Raw genomic sequence first — 25,327 nt, 5'->3', positions numbered from 1 at the left:
AGCTGCTCCAGGAACCAAGTCTATAGCAAACTCCAACTCTCTATCAGGCGGTAAATGCATCAGATCATCTGGAAAGACGTCGGGAAACTCTTTAACCACCTTTACCTCTTCTAGAAGTGTAATCCTTGCATCAACATCAAGTACCGATGCTAAGTAGCCCTGACATCCACTCTCCAACAACTTTACCGCTTGAAGAGCGGAGACGAGGACCTTTCTCACTCGTTTCATTTTATCTGCTCGGTATACCAATTCTCTTCCTTCGTCATCTGTCACCCTAATCAGTTTTTCAGCACACATCACATTAGCTCGATGAGCCGACAACCAATCCATGCCCAGTATAACATCGAAATTCTGCATATTGAACTTAATGAGTTGTGCATCCAATTTCTTCCCACTGATTTCCACTGGGCACGGCCCATACACCTCCTTCAACTGTGTAGTCCTGGGTGACATACCAAGTTTCTCAGCAAATCTCTTAGATACGAATGAATGTGTAGCTCCTGAATCAAATAAGACATAGGCTGGTATGCCCGATATAGATAGGACACCTAGTGTAACAATGCATATAAGTACAGCAGGTCATCAATATTTAACATAAGGAAATTCTTAAATTTAAAATGTACCTGCTACCACTTCTGTGCTGGCCTCCACTTCCTCAGCCGATAGGGCATACATCCTTCCCTGCGGTTGATTCCCCCGAGTTAAGGGAGGTCGATACGCAGAGGGCTGACTGGAGGGCAAGGCTGGTCTGACCCGACAGTCTTTTGTATAGTGCCCATAGGAATGGCAGTTAAAGCAACGGATCTATGATGTCGAAACTGGGGTGGGGCCCCTCTGCACTTGACCCACTGTAGATGGAGGTCGGGGCGGCCTTGGAACTGTAGGTACCGCACTAGTGTTTGGGTGGAAAGATGTAGAGCCCGAACCACCAGCTAGTTGAGGAGGGTAGCTAGATGGCCCATAGGGCTGCCTATATGTAGGCTCAGAACTGTACGACCCATGGTATACCTTAGAGGAGTTGCCCATATCTGGAAATGGATTTGTTCTCTTCCACAGTCCAGGTGTGAGGGACTATTCTCCCTTCTGCTTATCTTCCATAGTCTTGGCCTTCTGCACAATCTGGCCATAGTCTGTCAAGTCTAAGACCTCAAGTACAGACCCAATGGATGCCTTTAGGCCCTTCAGAAATCTTACAGCCTTTTCTTCAGTTGTCCTCATATGCCTAGGGGCAAAATGGAACAAGCTCTCAAACTGCTGCTGATACTCAAGAATAGTCTTACCTCCTTGAGTTAAGGCCATAAATTCCATCTCCTTGCAGTCTCTGGAGCTACGTGGGTAATAATTGTCCAAGAACAACTCCTTGAACTGTTCCCAGGTGGGTTCCGGATGTGCGGCCAACAATATGGGCTTAGAGGCTTGCCACCAAGAGTTGGCCTCCTTCTTGAGTTGCAACCCCCCACAAATGAGTTTCTGTGTATCTGTGCACTCAATCACCTCAAATATTTTCTCCAGCTCCTAGATCCACTGGTACCTTAGAGAATACAGGTGGCAAGTTCCTCTTGAATGACTCCACTACCTTTGACGTATTATTCGTCGGCTGGTAATTAGGAGCATAAGCTGGATAGTAAGGGTATGGAGGGGGCACCACATACGGAGGAATACTGAATGGCGAAATTGGAGGTGTACCTCCCACTTATGGCCCCGTACCAGACCCTACAGGCGGGTCATGTGGAGTAAGTATCCAGGGAGGTTGACCTGTTTGAGAAAGGTCCAATTGTTGCTATATAGCAGTCATAAATGCTTGCTGTTGCTGAAGCATTTGTTGCTGGAAAGCCTGTTGTGACTGCTAGATTATGGTAGCAACATCCCCCGGAGTAATAACCGGTGGAGGGTCCGGAAGTGCAGTCATAGGTGGGTCCCCTTGTGCCCCACCCTGACCAAAGGTCTCTGAAGGTTGTGGAAGTGACCTTCTGGGATTCGGTGGTAGACCGACCGGACGAGGACCACGCGAGGTACCTCGTGCATTGCTACCGGATCTAGTACGTACCATCGTATCCCTGTACCTGAAACATATCATACACCACATTAGTTAAACACCTTAGTGTATGACCGTTTGCAACTAGCCATAACTTGATTCCAAAAATACAGGGCTAGTGCTTCAACAAGTAGGACAATGGTCCCACTCGACCATATGGTGCTATCCACACACCCTTTTTTTTTCAGGTATATTATTATAAGAATAATAATAATAATACCCCCACCTTTCCCTTTTTATTAGGGTAATTTACAACGCCACCCCCTGGAGAATGCCAATATTAGAGGGACACCCCCTCTCTTTTACCAAATTAGACTTGGACCCCCTACCGTCAGTCAACGTTACATAATATACCAAGAATGCTGACATCAGCAGTTAATATTTTTTCTAAATTCCATTTTGCCCTTCAAAATAATGGAGTACCAAAATTGCCCTTAATGGTTCTATTCCCAAGTCAGCCTCAATGAGTTGAGAAGAAGAACTGGTAGGCTTGCAGATCGGCGGCTGCGAACACTCTTTCGACGACGGCAACTACGGCAGCGAACCCCCTCCAGCGACTACGGCGGTGAACCCCCTCCAATGACTACGGCGACGAACCCCCTCCAGCGACTACGGCGGCTGCGAACACTCTTTCGACGACGGCGACTACGGCAGCGAACCCCCTCCACGACGGCATATGCAGGTTCGTGGGTCTATCTTCGGCGTCTCGTTGAGCACACAAAATCCCAATAGAGAACTAGAGATCAAAATGGGGAAAATAGAGAAGAGAAAAAAAAAACAAAAAACAAACAAACATATCTTCTCGCCTGCGACAGACACTGGATGGGAAGCACTACTCGCCGGGGACAAAAGGAGAAGTATTTTCCGGCGACTGCCCTCTCTATCTCTGCTGGAACTCGTCTGAACCCTTGGTCGCAGGTAGGGAGAAGAGGAGAGAAGGAGAGAAGGAGAGAAGGAGAGATAAAAGGGTAAGGAGGGGTATTTTTGGGATAATGAAAAATGTCTAATTTATCAGTTTTTACTCATAAGGGCAAAAACATCATTTCAAAGCATCATATAACGTTGACTGACAGTAGGGGGTCCGAGTCCAATTTGGTGAAAGAGAGGGGGTGTCCCTCTAATATTGGCATTCTCCAAGGGGTGGCGTTGTAAATTACCCTTTTTATTATTATATTTTTTTTTCAAGTTTTCTCTCAACCGGCGGGCTGCCACCGACGGGCAGGTTGGGCCGCCAGTCGGCCCGTCAGTCCAAATCTTTAACCGGTGGGCTAACACCGGTGGGCTGGCCCGCCGATCGGCCCGTCGGTCCTACCCGAGCGAAAAATATGAACAGGGCTTTTAAGCCCCTATTCATCATTTGTTCTCACGTTTTCTTCCTCACTCTCTCTCTCTCTCTCTCTCTCTCTCAGGCGATTTTTGAGAGCTCCTTGACGCTTCCACTCGCGATCTCACTCAACGATCCGACGGTTTTGGGAAGATTCAACTCCTCTACTCACAAGTAAGTTTCTTCCTCATTTTCTTCTCAGAACATGTACTTTGGGGGTAGAACTCATGAGTAGTCTTAAATCTCAATTCTTTTCCGTGTTTCCTTCCATAGAACAGGGATTTCATGTGAATGTGATGTTTTCTCTGTGATTTGTTTCTAGTTTTAGGATTTACTTTTCAATTTTTTTAGAGAAAACCACCAACCGTGCCCTAGTTTTCTCCATTTTGGGGATTTCTTCAATTTCTGCTCTTTTCTTCCCAATTAATAACTCAAATGCAATGCCTTATATTTGATTTGTACTTGACATGCTGTAGAGATCATAGAAAGTCCCGTATGTTTGATATCCCATTTCTTCCCATGAAAATCCATCTTTTTGTGTTGGGTCTCTTTGATTCTCTTTACATCCTTTCATATTTGTGGACCTCAATAGCATATTAGTAGATGTTTTTGCATATTCTTGATTGCACTACGATGGCATTTCAATCTTAGACCTGTAGCTTCAAGCTTTACTCTATTGTGAGTCTTTTCATTTTTTTCCTTAGATTGAACTTGCACAATGAGAATTGGGATTTTTCTATCATTCTGTACTTGCCATGCTATATATGCCCTTTCTGTCACATTGCTATTTTGCCATAATCTCTGTCTTGTCACTGGCCAGGCATTTCATTCATAGACTTTTCATCATTCTTTACTTGTCACATTTTGTCACATTCTATTTTTCCATGATTTCTGTTTTGTCACTTACCATGCATTTCATCCATAGACTCCCTATCATTCCTCGCTTGTCACATTTTTTGTTTTGCGAGAATTGGGTTTTGGGGCTTCCTCTTACTGTGCACCTATCTATTTATTCCCTTTGTTATTCCTTTTTTCCTTACTCACCCTTCTTTCCTCTTTTCTTGCCAGGATGTCTTCTCGCAAGGGCGAGGAACCCGCATCCTCTTCTACTCGGCGTAAGACCACCGCTTCCAAACGGAAGAGTGCAGGGACTAGTTCTCCAGCCCCCCGCACAGGTCGACTCGGACCTGCCCTTATTGATCCTTCCGACTATGACGAGGAACTCTTCCGCTGTTTTGAGGCAGCAACCAACTGGCAGGCCTTCCTGAAGAGGTCTGTAATGATGGAGAAGACTGTGGTAGTTGATGACTTCCACAAGGTTCAACTTCAGGAGAGGTTCACCGCATTGGGTTGGCAGTCTATCCTCCACATAGACCGTCCGTGCTATGAGTAGCTGGTTCGTAGATTCTACTATAACCTGGAGGTTTCCTACCAGTACGGAGAGTATGCGATAATTAGTATGGTGAAGGGGGTGGACATTCAGCTGACCGTGGACACCCTGGCTAGTATTTTGGGTATCTCTTCAGTTGGGCACCGTTTCTATAGTCCTCCCAGGAGTAAGCCCATGGGCCCGTTCATGAGTTCGGAGACACCGGACCACATCTATGAGACCATCTGTGGCAGCAGGGAGCGTTCGGATTCCGAGACATCATTTTTCCCAGAGGTTCGCGTGTTTGCCCATTTGGTCCAGTTCAACTTGCTCCCCAGAGGAGGTCACCAGAACCAGGTGGGCTTCATGGCAGCCTTCTTAGCCTTATGCATTTATAAGGCTTTAGAGGGGGGTGACGAGCACTTATGCTTGCCTTACGTCATCCTCAAGACCATGGAGTACCATACTTCTCACCTCGAGGATGGAGGATTTCCATATGGTAGGATCCTCATCAAGATCTTTGAGTTCTTTGGGGTGGACCTAAGTGGTGAGGAGGGGAAGATGCTAGCAGATAAGTTTGATAGGGGGAACCTATTGAGGATGGGTCTCCACACTCTTATGGATGTACCTCAGAGAGCAGGAGCTCAGAGAGGTAGGGATAGGAGGGTTGCCCCTAGGGAGGATGTTCCCATGGAGGAGGAGTCTAGTGAGGAGGATGAGGACTATGTTCCTCAAGGTGGGGAGGATGATTTTGTGGACGAGGACATCCTTGAGGAGGTGCCTCATGAGTCGAGAAGTGCTGATCCTGGCTTCACTAGAACTGCAAGCCCATAGCATAGAGCCCCACCACCTGAGAGTGGTGCATATGATTTTGAGGGCATGATGTCTACTATGAGGGCTTTGAAGGACGGGCAAGATCAGCTGTTAAGAAGACTGGATGAGAGTGCTTCTAGGGAGGAACGCATCCTAGAGAGGCAGACTACTTTGGAGAATTCCTTTCTCAGACTTGGCCAGGAGTTGGATACAATGGCCAATGCCATTTCAGCAGATTTTGGCCAACTTCGGAGGGCTGTACAGCTAGTGAACTCGAGGTTTGACTACTACGACCGTCGACTCAACGTTAACTCTAGACCTCAGGTGAACGAAGTAGTAATATTGGACGATGACGATGACGATGATCAGTGAGGACTTAGCTCGTCCACACCAGCTTCTCACATGTTTCATGTTGTTGATCTTATTGTATTTTTCTTTCTTTTCTTATTCTTTGTACTTTCTCTGTAACTGGACTTATTTGTGGGGTGATGTGTTTTGATGGTGGTTTGTGGTGAATTTGTATGTTTGAATAGTTGTGTAGTTTAGTTGTGGTGTCTTTTGTTAATTATGATTATTAATATATATATATATATATATCTATTGTTTATCAGGTGTTTGTGTGAAAATTTTTGAAAATCTTGTTTTGCGCCGTTATGCTGCCAAAATTTCGTCAAACTCGTACTCGATGGGTTATGACATCAATTAATTAACCTTTCATTTTCTCTCACGCATGCCATGAATGCAATATCTAAATGCAACCATTTTTTTATTACTTTCTTTCTTCGGCTTTTATCTCTTTAAAGATTTTACATTAACCCAATCCCATTTCCTATTATAGATTCTATGGGGTCTAATGGTATGATGTGAGTGGAATAGAGCATCACGCTCTGATAACACCATTGTCACGCTCCGTTCACACAGAACTGGATTGGTGACCGGGTTAACACCGATTAACCCAAACCTGCCAGGATCATCTGATACAGTATCCCACCACAGCATACACACAACTAAGAAAGTGTTCATCAGTTCAGCAGAAGGTATATCACTTTAAGATATCATACGTATATCACACAGTATATCACTCTCGGCATAAGGTATATCATACGTATGCACTTTAAGATACGACTACATACCTGCTTTATCCATACATGGCCTTATGATACGTGCATGTACGTGGCTTGGGTACACCCATCTCCTCTGGCACTGACTCGGACTTGTCTGGACAGCTGGTGTTCAAAGTCACCTTTGCCATCATGGTCCATAAGGAACCCGCCTTAACCCTCTCCGGTTCGGGTCCTGTATGGTTTAACCGGGTCAACCGTGTAATCATACCGGGTTTAAGAAGTAGGGTATTACAATACGAGTACTTGGTTTTTAACACTTCTTTTTACACATTTTAGCCATGTTTTCCCTTCAATGTATGTGATTGTGATGCTTGTATGTACTTAAACCTAGACGGCCCATTCAATAACTCATGTATCAATCTAGGGTTGAAGTCCGAATTTTACCAAGTGGACTGAGGTGCCTAACCCCTTTCTCGGACCTCAACCTGACACGTATCCTAACCCATAGTTAGATAATTCGGATGGAGTCATTTCAATTTCAATTAGCAATGGGTCCATAACCCTAATCTAGGTGTTGACACCTATTCAATAGAGACCGTTGGATCCATGTGCCACTCTTTTTGATAGAAGGAAGAAAGCAGGTCCAAAATACCCCGCCATTTCTCACACTTGTTCTATGTTATGATAATATGTCTATTTTATAGTCAGTATACTAACCATGTAGAGAAGTTGGGTACGTGTATGTAAATTTGACCCCTCTCTCTTTTTGGGTTACTTGAGGATCGAATATGAAGATGACCCCTTTTGATGAAATATGACCTTATAGGTCTAGTCTCACCCATAAAATGTCTCAGTCAATTTGGTCTCTGAAACAGAGAGAAATTACATCTTTACTACACTGTGCTCAATCTTGAATGCAGAGTATTCTACAATATTGAACTAGAGTTGTGCTCAATTTTTGAGCGAACCTAGAGAACTTGAATGAACTTGATGTTATGATGATTTTGTGTATTTATGAGTGTAGTTTCACCCCTAAAACTTGAGTCATATGGCTTTCAGATGAGGGAGATAAGGCACTATTGGTGCACTGAGGTCATTCTATTTGATAGTTGTTGTCAGTACCCAAAATTGGGCTTGGGTATGGTCCGATTGAGTTTTTGGCACAAACAAGACCAATCTATGGCTTTTTAAGTGGTTTGGGTTAATTCTATATATGTCAAAATCAATAACCAAATTTTGAAAATATTTTTTGTTCATTTTATTATCCATCCTATATTGTCATGGAAACAAATAATATCATTAAGGTCAAAGAAGAATCTTGACCATAAATATAGAATCACTTCACATTTCAGAGGGCTTTCGAATCATCATTGCCTAGCCCTTCTACAGGTGACAAAATGTGGTATCTACAATTGTTGCTCAATCTCTCTTGAGATGATTTAGATCTCTCTCTCTCTCTCTCTCTCTCTCTCTCTATATATATATATATATATATATACTCTCACTACACCATTGGTATAAAAAATATTCACTAAGTTCTTTTTGAACTAAACTTGTCTTTGTGAGCAAAAAAAAGTAGACCGATGAGTCAAATTCTATTATACTTCATAATCTACTCCTAGTGAGCAAGATATCAATGAAACATTTTCAAAGAGTGTTACCAAATGCAACCTTAATAAACAATTTTAATTTTCAAACCACAATCAACCCGGTTGATAAAGATGTATTGGTCTCGATTTAAACGGTCCCATTTAATTTGAGACACTTTTCTACCAAAAAAAAGGGGAAGGGGGAAGTGTTCTCTAACTAGGAGCTTGGTTCCTACTCTTGTGCACTATTAGCAAAAACGTGTTTATAAACGCGTTTTCATATTTTTCCATTTAAAACACGTTTTACTATATGCTTCCCAAAGATATGGAAAAAAATTAGCAAACTTCAAGCATTCCCGTTCTAAACATGTTTAAAACACATTCCCGTTTTTATGACATTTATTAAGACTTGATTTTTGAACATAATGTCAACTTAATTGTCCATATATCTCTCTCCCAAACTCCGATCGACCTAATTCTTTCACCAATTTGAAGCTAACACAATGGACTATATTTCTTATGATATTACTTTCAGTTCAAATTCAATGCACGAACCCCAAAATTGAGCTATAAATTGACGTATTTGCTTAAAAATGTTTCTAAAGTGATGACTCCTGACTCTAACTGACCATATATCTCTTCGAGAGTGTGTTGACTATGTTGACAACAATGAACAACATCATAACCTAGTCACATTGCTCAATAAGACTTTGGGCAAACTTCAAGCATTCCCGTTCTAAACATGTTTAAAACACATTCCCGTTTTTATGGCATTTATTAAGACTTGATTTTTGAACATAATGTCAACTTAATTGTCCATATATCTCTCTCCCAAACTCCGATCGACCTAATTCTTTCACCAATTTGAAGCTAACACAACAGACTATATTTCTCATGATATTACTTTCAACTCAAATTCAATGCACGAACCCCAAAATTGAGCTATAAATTGACATATTTGCTGAAAAATGTTTCTAAAGTGATGACTCCTGACTCTAACTGACCATATATCTCTTCGAGAGTGTGTTGACTATGTTGACAACAATGAACAACATCATAACCTAGTCACATTGCTCAATAAGACTTTGGGCAAACTTCAAGCATTCTCGTTCTAAACATGTTTAAAACACATTCCCGTTTTTATGGCATTTATTAAGACTTGATTTTTTAACATAATGTCAACTTAATTGTCCATATATCTCTCTCCCAAACTCCGATCGACCTAATTCTTTCACCAATTTGAAGCTAACACAATGGACTATATTTCTCATGATATTACCTTTAACTCAAATTCAATGCAAAAACCCCAAAATTGAGCTATAAATTGACGTATTTGCTGAAAAATGTTTTTAAAGTGATGACTCCTGACTCTAACTGACCATATATCTCTTCGAGAGTGTGTTGACTATGTTGACAACAATGAACGACATCATAACCTAGTCACATTGCTCAATAAGACTTTGGGCATGTGTGGTGTATGAATTTAGAATTGATGTTGGATGATATTTAATGATATGTCTTAAAACTAACCCAAGGGGGTAGTGCAGTTGGTGAGCAACGAATTTGATGCAAGCCGTAGACTCGGACATCTTAAGTTCGATTCCCACTAGCCACCTTGGGCCACTTACACGAGAATGTTTAGTGTTCTTCACTGCTTTCAGAGAAAAAAAAATTTCTTAAAACTTATAATGAGACATGGGATGTATAGGCATTAATGTTAGTTATTGTAGTTGTTTTGAACACTAGATGCAAATATTCATGTAATAATTCCTTAATTTATATGAGTATACTGCCTTTTTTTAGTTCCGTTCATTTGAAATCTACACGTTTAAAACCCGTATTGTCTGTTTTTCGTTTTTTACCGTTCTCTGTTTTTTTGACCGTTTATTTGGTCGTATCATTTGAAAAATTTTGTTGTTTAAAACCCATACCGTCCGTTTTCGTTCTTTTGCCGTTCCCCTTTTTTGCTAACTATGAGTCCTGTGTGAGAATCCAACAACATCCCTTTTTTTATTCAATATATGAAGATAATTTATATGAGTATACTGTCGTTTTTTTAGTCCTGTTCATTTGAAATCTACACATTTAAAGCCCATACCGTCCATTTTTCGATTTTTACTGTTCTATATTTTTTTGACCGTTTATTTGATCGTATTATTTGAAAATTTTTGTTGTTTTAAAACCCGTACTATTCATTTTCGTTCTTTTGCTATTTCGGTTTTTGCTAATTATGCTCCTGTGTGAGAATCCATCAACATCCTTTTTTTTATTCAATTGATCATTTTAGAGAGAGAGAGAGAGAGAGAGAGTGTGTAGGAGCTCCCAATCAGAACTTTCTTCAATATATATATATATATATATATATTTAGCCAGCCTTGCACAACACCTCCTCTGACGCAGGTCACGCTCTTGAATGTTGATACTCCTCGTGCTTTGAACTTGTAGACGGTAACGCGTCTCCTTCTCAATGTTAAAAAATTCTCTATCAAAACGAGTTGGGAGTTGGGAGTTGGGACATTGGCAAATTAAAGTAAATTATGGGGGGTATTTTCGAGAATACACCCATATCTTAGGTTTCCTCCATTTCGTCAACAACACACTACACTGGATTTTTTTCTATAAAAAAAAAAAAAACACTATACTGGATTTTTTTTTTGGTGGAAAACCACATTATACTGGATGCCCCTGATCTTCTTGTTTAAGAAAATTCTGTCATAAGAATTTCTTTCTTTTAGCTTTTTAATTGTTGTGTTTACCCTTGAGCTTCCCCAAATCAACAAAGCATCTTTCTCTTTCTGCTCCCAAGTCCCCCCAGTGTATATATAAACATATTGATGAACACATAACCCTCGTATTCTCAACCACTACCGATCTCTCGTCCTCTACTGCTTTGATCTGTTTTTATTCTCTCCGTTCGCCATGGATGAAGAATATGATGTTATAGTGCTTGGGACTGGGCTCAAAGAATGCATCCTCAGTGGTCTTCTCTCTGTTGATGGCCTCAAGGTTTCCCCTTTTATTCTAAGATGATAATTTTTTATTCTTCTTTTGTTCATGTCCAATTCGCAGTTCTATCATCTTGCATCACCTACTTTGGAAGTTTTTGTTGACTATTTAAGTTAATCAAGAAATGGATTTGCAGATTTGCTCGCAATCGTTCTTCGATTTCGTTGGTTCAATGAATTTTGCTTTCTCTCTATGTGTTCAATTAGGTATAGCGTACTGCTGATAAGAGATGAATCTTGCTTGTCACGTCACTAAACCCATTTTCACCCCTTCTGTGTCTGCTTCTGATTTGATTCGACTAAATTCATTTTATGGCATAGACGCATAGGAGGTCTGATCGTCTAGTAGTTTGCGGGAATGGATCTTGTATCATTTAGCATTTTGTTCTTTCCTATGGATTCTGATGACTGGTCTACTTATATTAAGAGTTTAAGTGGTAATTGGAATGTTGGGTTAGTGATAACTTAGCGTGGAGAGAGATTAGCGGGTCTTTCAGGACAAAACCCGACTTTGTAGCAGACAGTGTTTATGTTGTTATACTATTGCGGTAAGGTATCATGAGAACAACAATCTTTTGTCCTTTTAAAGATCAGTTTAAGCTAATGAGAAAACATGAACATGCTGCTTTTACTTCATCTTTTGTATAACAATAGTTTTTTCTCAGTGATTCTGTTTAGCTGTTGACAAGGATCCCTCAGGGAAACAGGTGAACATTCTTGGATTGGTTTTTGTCCTGGAGCACAACCAAGAAGTGGGTTTGATCTGCATGACATGTGAAACCCGGGATTGGGGGTGGGGAGCCGGGTATACCTCACCTTTTGGTGTTGAACTTGAACATTGATGTCAAACCCAAGGAAGCGTGCTCATGTCTGAATAATATGATGAAGTTCAAGATATTTTAGTAGACGGTTTTGGTCAATTGAACGAATAACATGTGCGAGCATCTTTGGATATGTAGAAGCACATGTAGCATTAGTAGTTGGTATTTAGTTGGTACAACTTTATGAAATTTTTTGCTTATTTTTTTTCCAGTCTTCATTATTCTCATAATCTAAAATTGATGGCAATTTATTTATTATTTGTTAAAAAGATAATATTTTTTATTTTTTTTTACCTTTAGAATGGCCTAGATGCAGATTAACATAGATCTGCTAAGTTCTTATTCATTATTAAGGAACAATAATATTTGAATTTTAATTATTCCAATAGATAGTATTGATGCTCTACTTGTTTTTGCTTTTTCTTATTTTTCGTGGGTAAAGCAACAAAAAATTTAATGTGTAACTTCTTTATGACTTACCGTATGTATGCATGTCAGATTTTTATTTTTTTGTGTGTCACTTGGCCTTCTCAAGTTTGTCATATTTTATTCACCAGGTCCTGCACATGGATAGGAATGACTATTACGGAGGAGAGTCAACATCGCTCAACCTCATTCAGGTTCTATTTTTGTTGTAGTGGCTTACAAGGCCTCTGACTAGGTTCTTCACATTGATTAAAGCTAGACAGTTTTTAACAATCATGGGCTGCATTTATTTTCAGCTCTGGAAAAGGTTTAGAGGAAATGATAAGCCTCCAGCACATTTGGGCTCTAGCAGGGATTACAATGTGGACATGATCCCAAAGGTAATTGTTTGTGGCTCTTCTCTGGATTAAGCTATGATGCTTGAATCCTATATATTCTGTTTGTTGTTTCATCTTTCTTCCTTGTTACTAACTTCTACCTGAATATTGAATTTTCTCTTGTCTAGTTCATGATGGCAAATGGTACTCTGGTCCGTGTCCTTATTCACACTGATGTTACAAAATATCTCTACTTTAAGGCTGTAGATGGTGGCTATGTCTTCAATAAAGGAAAGGTAAATCTTCTGAGCACTCCTAAACTGTTGGTTAAATTCCTTTGTCTGAATAAATAATTGTTGGTTTTATCTTCTGGAGTTCATCTGGCCATTACTCACCATTGCTTCTAATCACTGCAATAGGTTCACAAGGTGCCAGCAACTGACATGGAAGCCCTTAAATCTCCTCTCATGGGTTTATTTGAAAAGCGCCGTGCTCGTAAATTCTTCATTTATGTTCAAGACTATGATGAAAATGACCCCAAAACACATGAGGGGATGGATCTTAGAAGAGTGACAACAAGAGAACTTATTGCGTATGCTTTTAATCTTGGTTCTCCATCCACTTATTATTATTTTTGTTATTGTTATTGTTAATAGTATTATTATGGTGAAAATGTTTCAATGTCTGGAAAGGATGTCTGCTGACTATTTGTGCCACCTAGAGAGCTGTTGGATAGATAGATTATCTCTGGATACGCCACATGTAGGTAGGGCCCACCATCAAGTGAATTCTTCCCCTATATTCATCATTCCATTTTAGAGAGAGAATGCTACCTGGTCTTGTGGCCCCTACGCCAACCCAAGGGGGGCAATGGGAGCATCCAACAGGGGGTAGGATGTTCATTTCGCTGCCCGTGTCTGGGCGCAGCAGTGCACAACCGGGTAGTGTTCTTTTCTCCATTTTTTTTTTATTATTATGACCAATATATATATATATATGTATATATATTTATTTTAAGATTTGATTTCTTTAACCATATTGGGTGAAACCTAACAGATAAGTAGTAGGTGATGTGAAGGTGTCCACACCGTATAGCAGATTTACCCACGAGAGAATGAAAATACTTCCCTTTTTGTCACCTGGAGGAAATGACAATTGTGTGACCTATTGAGGCAAACTTGCTTTGATGGTCGGATTATGAAGGCCAACTGACAAGTTTTTGGTGCCATCTCAATTGTGTTACTATTTATTTAACTTTTCCCTTGTATTTTTAGCTATTAAACAGTTCTGAGGTTTAGAGTCAACCATACTCTACAGATCCATACATCCATCTGATGAAATGCTTTTGGGCATTTCTATTGGTGGATACTAATTGCTTTTGGTTTGAGACTTACCACATGTATAATTAGTGACTTGGATAAAAAGTCCTCGAAATTGGAATGCCAACTAAGCTCCAAGTTGCTGATATTGATGTAAAGGAATAATTCCCAATTATTATTATTATTATTTTGGCACACAATAATGTTAGTTTAATTTTAAATGTGCTAGTGAATGCATAATTGCAGCTGGACTATGTTATAGCAATGTTAGTAATTTCAGGGACAATGGAGTTGGAGGAAGCATTGGATGCTCTAGTTGAAACATGTTTGTTCATGTGGCAGTGTCAGAACCATGATTTGATGTGTTCCAACTAATACAATCTTGCAGCTATTAAACATAGTTGGATGTCAGACCATTTTGGCCCGTCAGTCTGAGATCTGGCAGTCTAAGTGTCTATTTTTAACAGTTTGAATAGTTTGATGCATAGTTGTCAAGGCGTTGTCTAGGCGTCCAGGTGCCTTCGACACTGCTTTGGTGTCTCCTTGTGTCTAGGCCCCTTCCAAAGCCTTAAGTTGCCTAGATGCTGTGACAATTATGGTCTGATGGGTCCATACAAGATTATTCTCTGAGGTTGAGTCTATGTATTATAAAGGTTGCTTTTTTAAGGTATTGGATGCACGTTGGGGCTGTTGGTTAAGATTTTGATGCATTGTGTGTATTGAATCTCTCCAAAAGCATGCTTTCTGTAACAATAGTGAAATATCACATAAACTCCAACAGTCCAACAGCTGGTTTGAATAATCTGAACGATTGGGTCATTTGGATTCGGCTATCCACTAAACATGTCAATGGCCTTCAAAGGACAGATGGTGCTTGGCTAATATGGACCATTGATGTCTAGTAGCAAGTATTCTGAGCAGTTTGACTACCTGGTTCAATGGTCAACAAACCTGTGGCAAAATCGTTTGGACTTCCTAAGGATTCCTGCAGAAGCCCAAGAGGCAGCCTGTATCACCCCAACAATTGTCACAGATTCTTGACACAACTTGATTATTTTCTTTTATTTTTCTTATTATTGTTCATATCTTCTTCCAAGAATAGAACTTAACCAATGTTGTTCTGATTATGATTTCTTTTTTCCCTCTTGCCAGCAAATATGGTCTTGATGACAACACTGTGGACTTCATTGGTCATGCATTGGCACTTCATAGAGATGACCACTACCTGGACCAGCCTGCCCTGGATACTGTAAAGAGAATGAAGGTAAGACAATGCCCAAAAGTGCATCGTTTAATTTAATATATATTTTAAATATATTTTTATTTAAGAAAAAGAAGGTATGGGTTTTCTATCTATGTTGCCATGTTATTACATTGCTTTATGTTTCATTCTTTAATAGCTCTATGCGGAGTCACTTGCACGTTTTCAAGGAGGATCTCCATACATTTATCCCTTATATGGCTTAGGGGAGCTTCCACAGGTTGGTCTGTTCTATTACTCTTCGCAACCTGATACAAATGTTTGTTCTGTTAACTTGAGCTGTGTTGTTGATTTGTTTCTTCTAGGCATTTGCAAGACTTAGTGCTGTTTATGGTGGAACATACATGCTGAACAAACCTGAGTGCAAGGTACATTCTTTTTAAGGTTTTACACCATGTTTCTCCATGCTTGTGGGCACTTCTGTAGATTCTAGATCTGATTTGTCAAAATATTGTCTTGGTTTCGCTGGATATCATAAATGAGGTTCCTGTTCAAATGTCAGGTGGAGTTTGACGAAGAAGGAAAAGTTTTTGGTGTCACATCGGAAGGGGAAACTGCAAAGTGCAAGAAAGTTGTCTGTGATCCTTCCTACTTGTCCAACAAGGTAATGTTTTTCAGTTCAACTTTGTGGAAATGCAGATGATTCTTTGGACTTGGCTAAAAATGAATACCCTGCTTTGGAAAAGGCAAAGATAAATGTCAGGTTAGAACATGGAGGGTTTATATAGAGTCAAAAGGTTTTAGAGTTAGTACACCAAAACCAGAAGATACCTCAGAGTGACATTTTTGGATATTTTGGTTCCATTCTAAGTGAAGAAAGGGAAACTGAGAAGATGTTCACAGAATTAACGTAGGGTGAGTTAAATGGAAGGGTTCTTCGAGAGTTTATTTGATTGAAGCATTCATTAAAATTCAGAGGGAAATTTTATAGGACAGCCATAAGACCAGTGATGTTATATGAAGCTGAGTGTTTAGGGACAAATAAACAACACATCAACATCAACAGTAGACACTACAAGAACATCCCACCTACAATCAGTCAGAAACAACACATCAATAAAATAAATGTAGCTGAAGTCAGGATGTTAAGGTGGATGAGTGACATGATCAGCGCGGATAAAATAAAAAAGGAGCAGACTAGAGTTGATTTAAGGGGGCTCCAATTGGTGACATGCTGAAGGAGAGTCGATTGAGGTGGTTTGGGCATGTACTATGGTTTCCATTGAATGGACCTGTAAGGGAGAGTGTTAGTTTTCAGATTTAGAGGAGTTATAAGAACTAGGTTAGGCCAAATATTACCTGGGGAGAAGTAGTGATAAAAGATATGGATGCCTTAAGTTTAACTATGAGTAATGGCTTTAAACAGGGTTGAATGGTGAAACAGGATTTATGTAGTCCTTACCAGTAGTTTGCAAATTGGAGGAGTTAAAAAACTAGGGTAGGCCCATAGTTCAAAAACTTGCCGAAATCTCAGCAAAATATCGCTAATTTCATTGATTTGACAAGGTTGAGACTAAACAGGAGGCGAATTAAGGGATCGGCACAATTTTGGTTGAAATTTCACTGATTTCAATCGAAATATTGCTAATTTCAGTCCACTTTGTTGTTTGTACCTTATACTCATTTATTTTTAGGCAGTATTATATTGTTGGGACTTGGGTGTTTATGTTACTTGTACTTGTACTTGTACTATTTGCATAAATAATTAATCAATATTATGTTTTTTCATTTATGATGCATAATTAACTTGTTTTACTTGCCTTTTCTATCTTCTAGTACTAAAACAATTTGAAGAACAGGCAATATTACACGTATACATAAGGTTCAGTGTATACTATCAACCAAGGATGCAAATCCAAACCACCACTTTGTGTGGCTTTTCTTGCAATATAAAGGTTTACATATATTTACATAGGCTAAAATAAAGGTCTCTCTGAAGTATCGGAGCTTAATATGGCGTTTGCTCGGCCCCCGAAATGGCCAACCAAAACATGCTGGCAAAATATGCACTGTTTTGGTTGAAATTTCACTCATTTTGGTCTAACCAAAATGACACTGAAATATGAGTTTTTGAACCATGGGTAGACCGAAGATTACCTGGGGAGAAGTAGTGACAAAAGCATAGTTGTCACGGCGTCTTGGCGATCCAAGGCGGTAGAGGGGTGGTTATTCGATTCGGTGATGAATCGCCCGTTATGGCTTGCCATGGCGGTCAAATCGACCATGTATTATTTTTTATTTCTCTTATTTTCTAAAGTTATTTAGTGTGCTACAAGCCTACAATATATATCCTAAAACATATAGAATCAACATTAAGCAACTTCAAATCATCAAAAATCAACATAGCCATATCAAGTCATCAAAAATCAACATGAATTATTGACATACATCAAGTCATCAAAAATCATAAACATTAGTAGGTTCACCTGACTCACACTGCATACATAAACTAAGAATCCAACTAATGGTTGTTTTGTAGTTGCAGGTTTGCAGCCAAGTAATAAAGACTAGAGAGATAGAAACATAGCTGTCAAGGCATCGCCTAGGCGTCCAGGCGGTTTTCCTGTGGCCTAGGCGACAGTTGTCTTATTGCACTTCATGCCGCCTTGTGTTTTGGCACTTATTTATGCTAAATATCATTTAAGTATATGCTTTCATTTACTTAAGATATTATTCATAAATAAGCAAATACCCCATATTTGAATCCAATAAAAATAGTTTAAAAATCAAATTCCAAAAGGATAAAAAGTCAACACCCTAGTCCAAGAAGAAAAACTGGATTTTGGTTGTAGGGGCGATTTTCAACTTTTAAATGCTAGAGTTTTTCTAAATTATGAAAATTTTATAAATTCTATCATATTAAAACATTGCTAAAAACCAAAAGTCCGGTAAAATAATTTTTTGTTTTGATATCCATAAAATTATTTTCATTCAGGCGATTTTAACAGCATTCGCGCACTTAAAAATAAGTTTGACCGGAGCATAAATTTTTCATTACAACTTAGATTTAAGTAATCTTAGACTTGTTGGAAAGCTGGTTTTATATTATAACTGATACAAAAAGTCTCATGTAAAAATAATATCATTTGACCAGTCAAACTTATTATAGAACCAGAGCATTTCTCTAAATTTTGATTTTTTATAACTTAATATGACTTAATGTTAATTTTTTATGATTTAATATGGCTAAATGTTGATTTTTAATAACTTGATGTTGCTTAATCTTGATTTTTTATGATAAAGTTATATATAACTTACTAAATAATGTTAGATAATAGGAAAAATAAAAAATAACAATTTGTCACCTTGTTCGCCTTAAGGCGTGCGCCTTCTCGCCTAAGCGCTTAGGCAACCCTCCACTGCCTTGGTTCGCCTTGGCACCTTGACAACTATGGATAGAAACCCTGCCAAAGAATGGGATAATATCACCAAAAAGCAAAAATTAAAGCCACAACCACAGAAGAAACGAAAACCACCTAATTCCAGCCACTTACCATCCTACCTAGAAGAAAGTCAAGAAACGAAAAGCCCCTAATTGCAGAATCGATAAATAGAGAAAGAAAAAAGAAAAAAAAAAATTAAACAGAGCAGAAGTAGTATCTAGTAGAAGAAGAAGAAGAAGAAGAAGAAGCAGAAGCAGTAGCAGAAGAAGAATTGAAAATAGTCAAATACAGAAGAAGAAGAAGAAGAAGAAGAAAGAAAAAAAATACAGAAGGAGAATAAAATTTGAAAAAACAAAAGAAGAAGAACTAAAAAAAATAAATAAACTGTTCACATACCTTGCCAGAGCCGGAATCAATGGTTGAAAGCAGTCACCGGTGGTCTAATCTCTCGTCTTCTCCCAAGCAATAAACTAGAGTTGAGGGTTTGTCAGTTTGAGACTTCGGGCAAAAAGACGAATAGGTAAGTAGCTTTTATAGCCTTGTTAACATATAGGTCCATGTATGGAATTAAACTACACCAGCCTATCACAATATTGAAAATAGAATCTTGAGTTAGATAGGAGAAATTGTAAAAAAAAAAAAAAAAATACCTACTACCGAAAGGCGACCGACTTAGGCTAAAGGCATCATATGGTGCCCATGGCGTCTGTTTGGCAACGTCTATGTACTCAAGGCGCCCGCCATTTCAGATTCATGTAAATCGTAGTACCGATTTGCACTCCCATTTCCGCTAGGATGCCAAGTCGCGGCCTTGGCAACGCCTTGACAACTATGGACAAAAGATATGGATGCCTTAAGTTTAACTATGAGTAATGGCTTTAAACAGGGTTGAATGGAGAACCAGGATTTATGTAGTCGACCCATTTAGTTGGGAAAGGCTTAGTCAAAAGAGTTTCATAAATTTGAAGTGTTGCAGTAAAAAAATAAAAGGGGGAGGGGGAAATAGTGTAGATTTTGATCTGCATTGTTATTACTTTATTTTTTGGTTTCAAATAGAGATGAAACCTTGTGCACTGGGTTGCTCTTTTTTTCTTTAAATAGAGATGAAACCTGGAAAATTGGTGTGTAATGGACTTTCAATGGTGAAGCAGGTTAGGAAGGTTGGGAGAGTTGCAAGGGCTATCTGTATTATGAGCCATCCCATACCAAACACTAACGATTCTCATTCAGTCCAGGTCATCCTGCCACAGAAACAACTGGGTCGCAGATCAGACATGTGAGTACTTTTGCAACTTTTCCCAGCAAGGATTTGATATTCATGTCTTCTACTTGTGTTTCAGAAATTTTGCAGTCTTTCTTTCGTAATATTGTATCCATGAATTTGCCAAATTCATATGCTTGCTTGACTGATCAGCTCATGGTTATGACTGGGTTCTGCTTTATTATAGTACTAATTCCACACTCTTTAGGCTGTTCTTTACTACATGCAAATATTGGAAGAGTGGTGGAATAGGAACAATTTTTTCTCTGGCTTCTTCTCAAACTTGCTTGTGATTGGATTGAAACAAGGAAAAGACTGAAAAATGTTTTCTACCTTAACTAGGCTGAAATTTTGTTGGAACTAAATGGAAAATTTATTTTCTTTCTTGCATGGTGATGGGTCAATTGGGAGGCTCATGAATTATGCCCAAATTTACTTGCTTGTCATTTCTAATTTCTACCCTTATTTGTTTTTAAATTCTCACTTATACCCCTTTATGTTCTATATTTTGACCTTAAGAACCCTATAAAAAACTGTTACTGGATTCATCCTCTATATATCATTGCTGAATTGCACGTCCAAATACAGGTGGACATGGATTTAGCCATGGGTGTAGGATGGATTCATGGTTGATTTTCCTTCTGATGAGTTCCCCTACGTTTCATTGAAAAAAAAAAAAACAGCGGAGAGAGAGAGAGAGAGAGAGAGAGCAGTGCTGGAGGGAGAAGAAGAAAGAGAGGGGGGGGGGGAGGAACAACATTTGAGAACTGTGTCCCTTCACCCTTGTCTAATCAGTGTCTGACGACTTGCCCTCTTCATTTTACTCCCGTTCCCTCGTCTTTGACTTCGACAGGCCCCCTCTCCTCTCTCGTCTCACATAAAATCTCTTAAAAGAGTCGGAGGTGTATAGTCTTTGTTTTAAAGACGATTGTTTGGGAATCTCTTACTCCTTAGTGTTTACATATGGTGATATAATAGGCCCAAGGTCCACAGATGAAGCTATGGACCTTGATTAAAAAACATTGTTTTGAAATCTTCTTTTTTTAACACAATTTTTTTTTTTTTACACCCCATGTTTGTGTCAGATTCCAACACCTGCACCGCATCCTGTTTACATAGATTAGAAAATGACATACCCGGAAAATATGGCGTGCGATGTAATATATCGCCATGGGTACCTTGGCCTTTCCAAATGTTACCTAGTCATTTAAGCAGCCGGCCACCACCGTGGCTTTCCTTGTGCCATCTCAACCATGTTACACATAAACAACAATATGATCAATGTTACCAAAGTGCTGGCTAACTAAGTTTGATAGGTTTGTTTCTTAAATACTCGTAAAAAAAAAATGATGTGGTGTACACCACCATAACCAATAAAAGAACGCTGTAATTTATTTGTTATGCAAAAAACTTCAAAAATTCACTCTTTGGCAAGAGCTTATTGAGAACTTGCTTTTGTGTGTCACCCATATCCCCAATCTGTCTTATCCGCTTGGTAACACTTCAATACACTGAATGGATGCCCTTTTTCTAGTAATTGTTTCCACACTGAGTGCATGAGACATTCATACCTGGACCTGTTTATATACTTGGAATCTGAGAAATACATGCAGTTATTGCATCATTTCTATGATCTATCTCAGCATGTCAAGTGTAAATGGTGTTTCTTCGAAACTAGCCATCTTATGGCCTCTTGGACCCTGGAATGTTGATCAGGTTTCTGAAAGCTATTTTCTGATTGCTTAACCAGTGTTTAATTGGGGGCTCAAGGGTGATCGTTCATTTCATGGCTAAGAGTGACTTGATAAATATTTGTATTCTACTTGCTAACTAGTAGGAGGATATGAGGCTACCTCAGACTTGGGAGGATCTTTGATATTGACCTGGCCCTTTTCATGCTGACACTACCTTCATTTCGGGGTTTGCTTTTCAATAAACACAGCTAGACATCAGAAGTATCCCCCAGAATCTCACAATATACATCATGGTCCTTGAGTGCATGTGAATCTGTCTCGTCCTTTACCTTAACCAAGCCATAAGATGGTAACTGCACTTCATTTGTGGGTCTGGGGTTATGACAACTTGTCCAGAGAATGATTGTCACTTAAGGTAGTCCCTGTCATCTAATCAGTTCATTTTGCAACATGTGTAGGGAGAGGCTAGAGTGTCTCTTCTATGTAATGGAAGGATTGCATCATTTTTCCTGTAAGACAAGAAAGCTTATCATTGTTAAGCTGAGTATTCGACGAATAGAATACCATGTTTTGGAATGTCAATTTCTTTTGATGTTTTCTGTGAATCTGGTTGACCAGGTACCTTTTCTGCTGTTCTTATTCACACAACGTTGCTCCGAAGGGTAAATTCATTGCATTTGTTTCAACGGAGGCAGAGACCAACCATCCTGAGACTGAACTAAAGCCAGGAGTTGACCTTCTAGGGCCTGTTGACGAGATATTCTATGATGTTTATGATAGATATGAACCTGTCAATGAACCTTCTCTGGACAATTGTTTTATATCGACTGTGAGCGTCTTTGATGCATCTTTGCAGTTCTGTTCCATTTTATTTTTCATCTTTGGTTAATTCAGACACCTTTTGAACACGGCTTCTGTTTTTTTCTCTGGCAGAGTTATGATGCCACAACACATTTCGAGTCTACCGTTATGGATGTACTCAACATGTATACCATGATCACTGGGAAGGTAAGTAATAAATAGTCATTCAATCAAAGTGATTATTTATTGGTCTGATTAAATTGGAGAATGCAGCTCCAAATTATCTTTATGGCCATATTTGTGATTGGCTTTTCCTCAACACCCCAACCCCATAAGTAAAAGGAAATCATGTTTCATGTACGAGTTGATTTACACAATTTTGTTTTTTTTTTTTGGTTTTTGGTCCTTGAAAGGGAAAAGTGATCTTTCCCAGCCCTCATGGGAAGAGCTTCCTGTGCATTCCACCTGGTGCCTTGTGGAAGATTATGTGATGGTTCCATCTGGTTGATAGATATGGCAGGGTCTGGATAGACCCCCTGTCAAAATTGAGAGCCTAATTCAACCATATAACCCACCTGTTTGTTGGTATTTTCCCTTGTATTTGCAATTTTCCATTTTTCTTCACTCACTATCAAAAAATTTTATTTTTAAATGGATTTTCAAAACTTTGTTTTGCCACATGGTCAACTTCATTAGGCTCAAAACTCAACATGTGAGCAGTGAACCCTGAGCCCCACCTCCCCACACAATTTGGGCCTCAGGATCTTTCCTGTGGCAGATATGAGGGTGATACAGGAAGACTTTCCCATGCAATCCATGCAGGAGACAGGAGCTTGTTTAATGTTTAGGTAATTTGAACAATGTGTGAAATTAACTACCATGAACCCTCTATAGGATAGAGGTAGTCTATCGAAGATCTGAATCTTTTAGTCCCAAGTTTGACTGGAATATCTCAATTTGAAGTGTTGTGCAACTGACAACACTGGGTTAAGGTTAGGGTTGGTGGTGTGCAGCTTGCTAAGGCTGGTTTGGCATCACATGATGTCTGCCGCTGGCCCATGCCCATGCCCATACCTATAGGAGCCAAAAGTGGTCTGCCATTGACAGGATTTAAATTGATAATCCAGCCAAGCTGCTGAACCTGTGTTAGAGAATCCAAGCTAACTCAGGTTGAAACAGGTTGAACTAAGCTACATTTGCTTGTGAGCAGGTTCTGGACCTTAGTGTGGACTTAAGTGCTGCAAGTGCCGCCGAAGAATGAGAAAATGTCATTCAGCAGAAAGGGTGGTGTCTTTGCGTGGTTTTTGAATTGTTTTACAAGGCTATGATGCTGGTGGAAATGAACGCTGAAGTGGGTTGAACCTACTGTTAATTTGAGTTTTCCAGCACAGATAATATCAGACATGATCATATGGCTTTATGTTTGTAACAGTAGTTCATATTTCATCATGAGCATTTGTCATGCATGGTGAGCTCGTACATTAGGGTGTGATGTACGTAAAACCTAGAGATAGGTACAAAAGATAACAGACTGACTGATTTTGGGGAGCAAAATTTGTTTCAAAGGGCTTTTTATGGATACCCACTCTTTTAAGTGATATCATAAGTGCTGCCTCGCTTGCTCCTGGTAATTTAGTAAGAATGAAATTTCTATGCAAATGCTGTTTCAGGGTTTGAATATAAGGATATGTTGCAAATGCCTGCAAGTAGAGCTGCCGATGGTTGGGTATTGGCCTAATCAGTACCCTCTTAGGCGCTACAGGCTTATTATTCTTACCCTACAGGGTATGAGTTTGAAATGCCGTTACCTGGCCTTGGGGGTGTCAAAAACTAGCCCCAACTAATAAAATTGACCGAGACCGATTGAAAAAACTTGGATCGAATCAGACCGATATTTATTGGATTGGTTTTGGAGTGAGGTATGATGGGACTAGTTGAAAATTGGATTGAACTGAATCGACAGATAATCAAATTGAAATCAATAAATAAAAAAGAAGTGATTACAAGGTTATAAGTAGATTAATAATTATATATTTATTTACAGTATTAGTGAGATTTTTTATTTAATTTTTAATTGTAAGGGGAATTATTACAAATCAATGAATATAAGGTTATGAATAGGAAAATTGATTTGTAAATCATAGCAATGTTTCAATTGATTTCATTATTCACTATACAAAAATAGTTGAATAGTTAACTGAATGATTTGATAGAAGGGTTCATTTTCTGATTTCAATATTAGTTATCTTCTTAGTAATTAGTTATCTATTAGTTTTACTTTTAGTTATATTTTCCTTATAATGATAAACAAAGATTTCGTTATACATTTAAATGTTTTCACCAAATCTTCTCATTACAGGTCAAGAATGTAAGATTTCATTATGGTTCAAGTCTGAAAGCAAATCGATCTAAATTGGTATTAATTTGATATTGAAAAAAAATAAATAAATTGATGTCGTATTGGATCAAAATCGAAATTAATCAAAAACTAAAGTTACTTAATAGATTGGTTTTGGTTTCCCTCATTCCTAGATCGAAATCGATTTAGCCTGCTTAAAATAGAGTTGAATCCACCTTTTGACACCCCTATCTGGTGTGACCCGGTCGGTAAATGGATTAGGTAGGTAAAGCAGTCAAAATGATATGGATATGGATAATTGAATCATTCTCTTGTTTCTATTTAATGTGCGAGTATGGACCTTTGTGCCCTTAGTCCCGTCCTGCGTGATTGGGTTGAGAAGTATTTAAAAAAGATTATTGAGCCTGGGTTGGGGTGGGTTGTAATATATATATATATATATATATATATATAAGTAAAGAGCGCTAATGTTTGTGTGCTTCTATG

The 25,327-nt window shown here is 38.9% G+C and overlaps 1 protein-coding gene across 1 annotated transcript; it reads left to right on the top strand.

Moving 5' to 3' along the window:
* Positions 1-10,859: 10,859 nt before the first annotated feature.
* On the top strand, positions 10,860-24,080 carry LOC122066114 (guanosine nucleotide diphosphate dissociation inhibitor 1). The gene is made up of 13 exons (XM_042629935.1): positions 10,860-11,200; positions 12,578-12,640; positions 12,743-12,826; positions 12,952-13,059; positions 13,183-13,355; positions 15,235-15,346; positions 15,483-15,563; positions 15,649-15,711; positions 15,846-15,947; positions 19,878-20,002; positions 22,300-22,510; positions 22,615-22,689; positions 23,693-24,080. Exons 1-13 carry the CDS (start codon positions 11,114-11,116, stop codon positions 23,741-23,743), a joined length of 1,335 nt encoding a protein of 444 aa, XP_042485869.1. The 5' UTR covers positions 10,860-11,113; the 3' UTR covers positions 23,744-24,080.
* Positions 24,081-25,327: the final 1,247 nt, after the last annotated feature.

The sequence above is a fragment of the Macadamia integrifolia genome, unplaced genomic scaffold (genome assembly GCF_013358625.1).
Source record: "Macadamia integrifolia cultivar HAES 741 unplaced genomic scaffold, SCU_Mint_v3 scaffold224, whole genome shotgun sequence".
Taxonomy (NCBI): Eukaryota; Viridiplantae; Streptophyta; class Magnoliopsida; order Proteales; family Proteaceae; genus Macadamia; species Macadamia integrifolia.
Note: the sequence above shows the minus strand (reverse complement) of the source record. Positions and strands in the feature narration are given on the sequence as shown.

Coding starts and splice junctions, on each gene's coding strand:
- LOC122066114 (XM_042629935.1), top strand. CDS start 11,114: ATGGATGAAGAATATGATGTTATAGTGCTTGGGACTGGGCTCAAAGAA. Junction 12,827..12,951: donor ATGTGGACATGATCCCAAAG/GTAATTGTTTGT, acceptor TCTCTTGTCTAG/TTCATGATGGCAAATGGTAC. Junction 13,060..13,182: donor ATGTCTTCAATAAAGGAAAG/GTAAATCTTCTG, acceptor TCACTGCAATAG/GTTCACAAGGTGCCAGCAAC.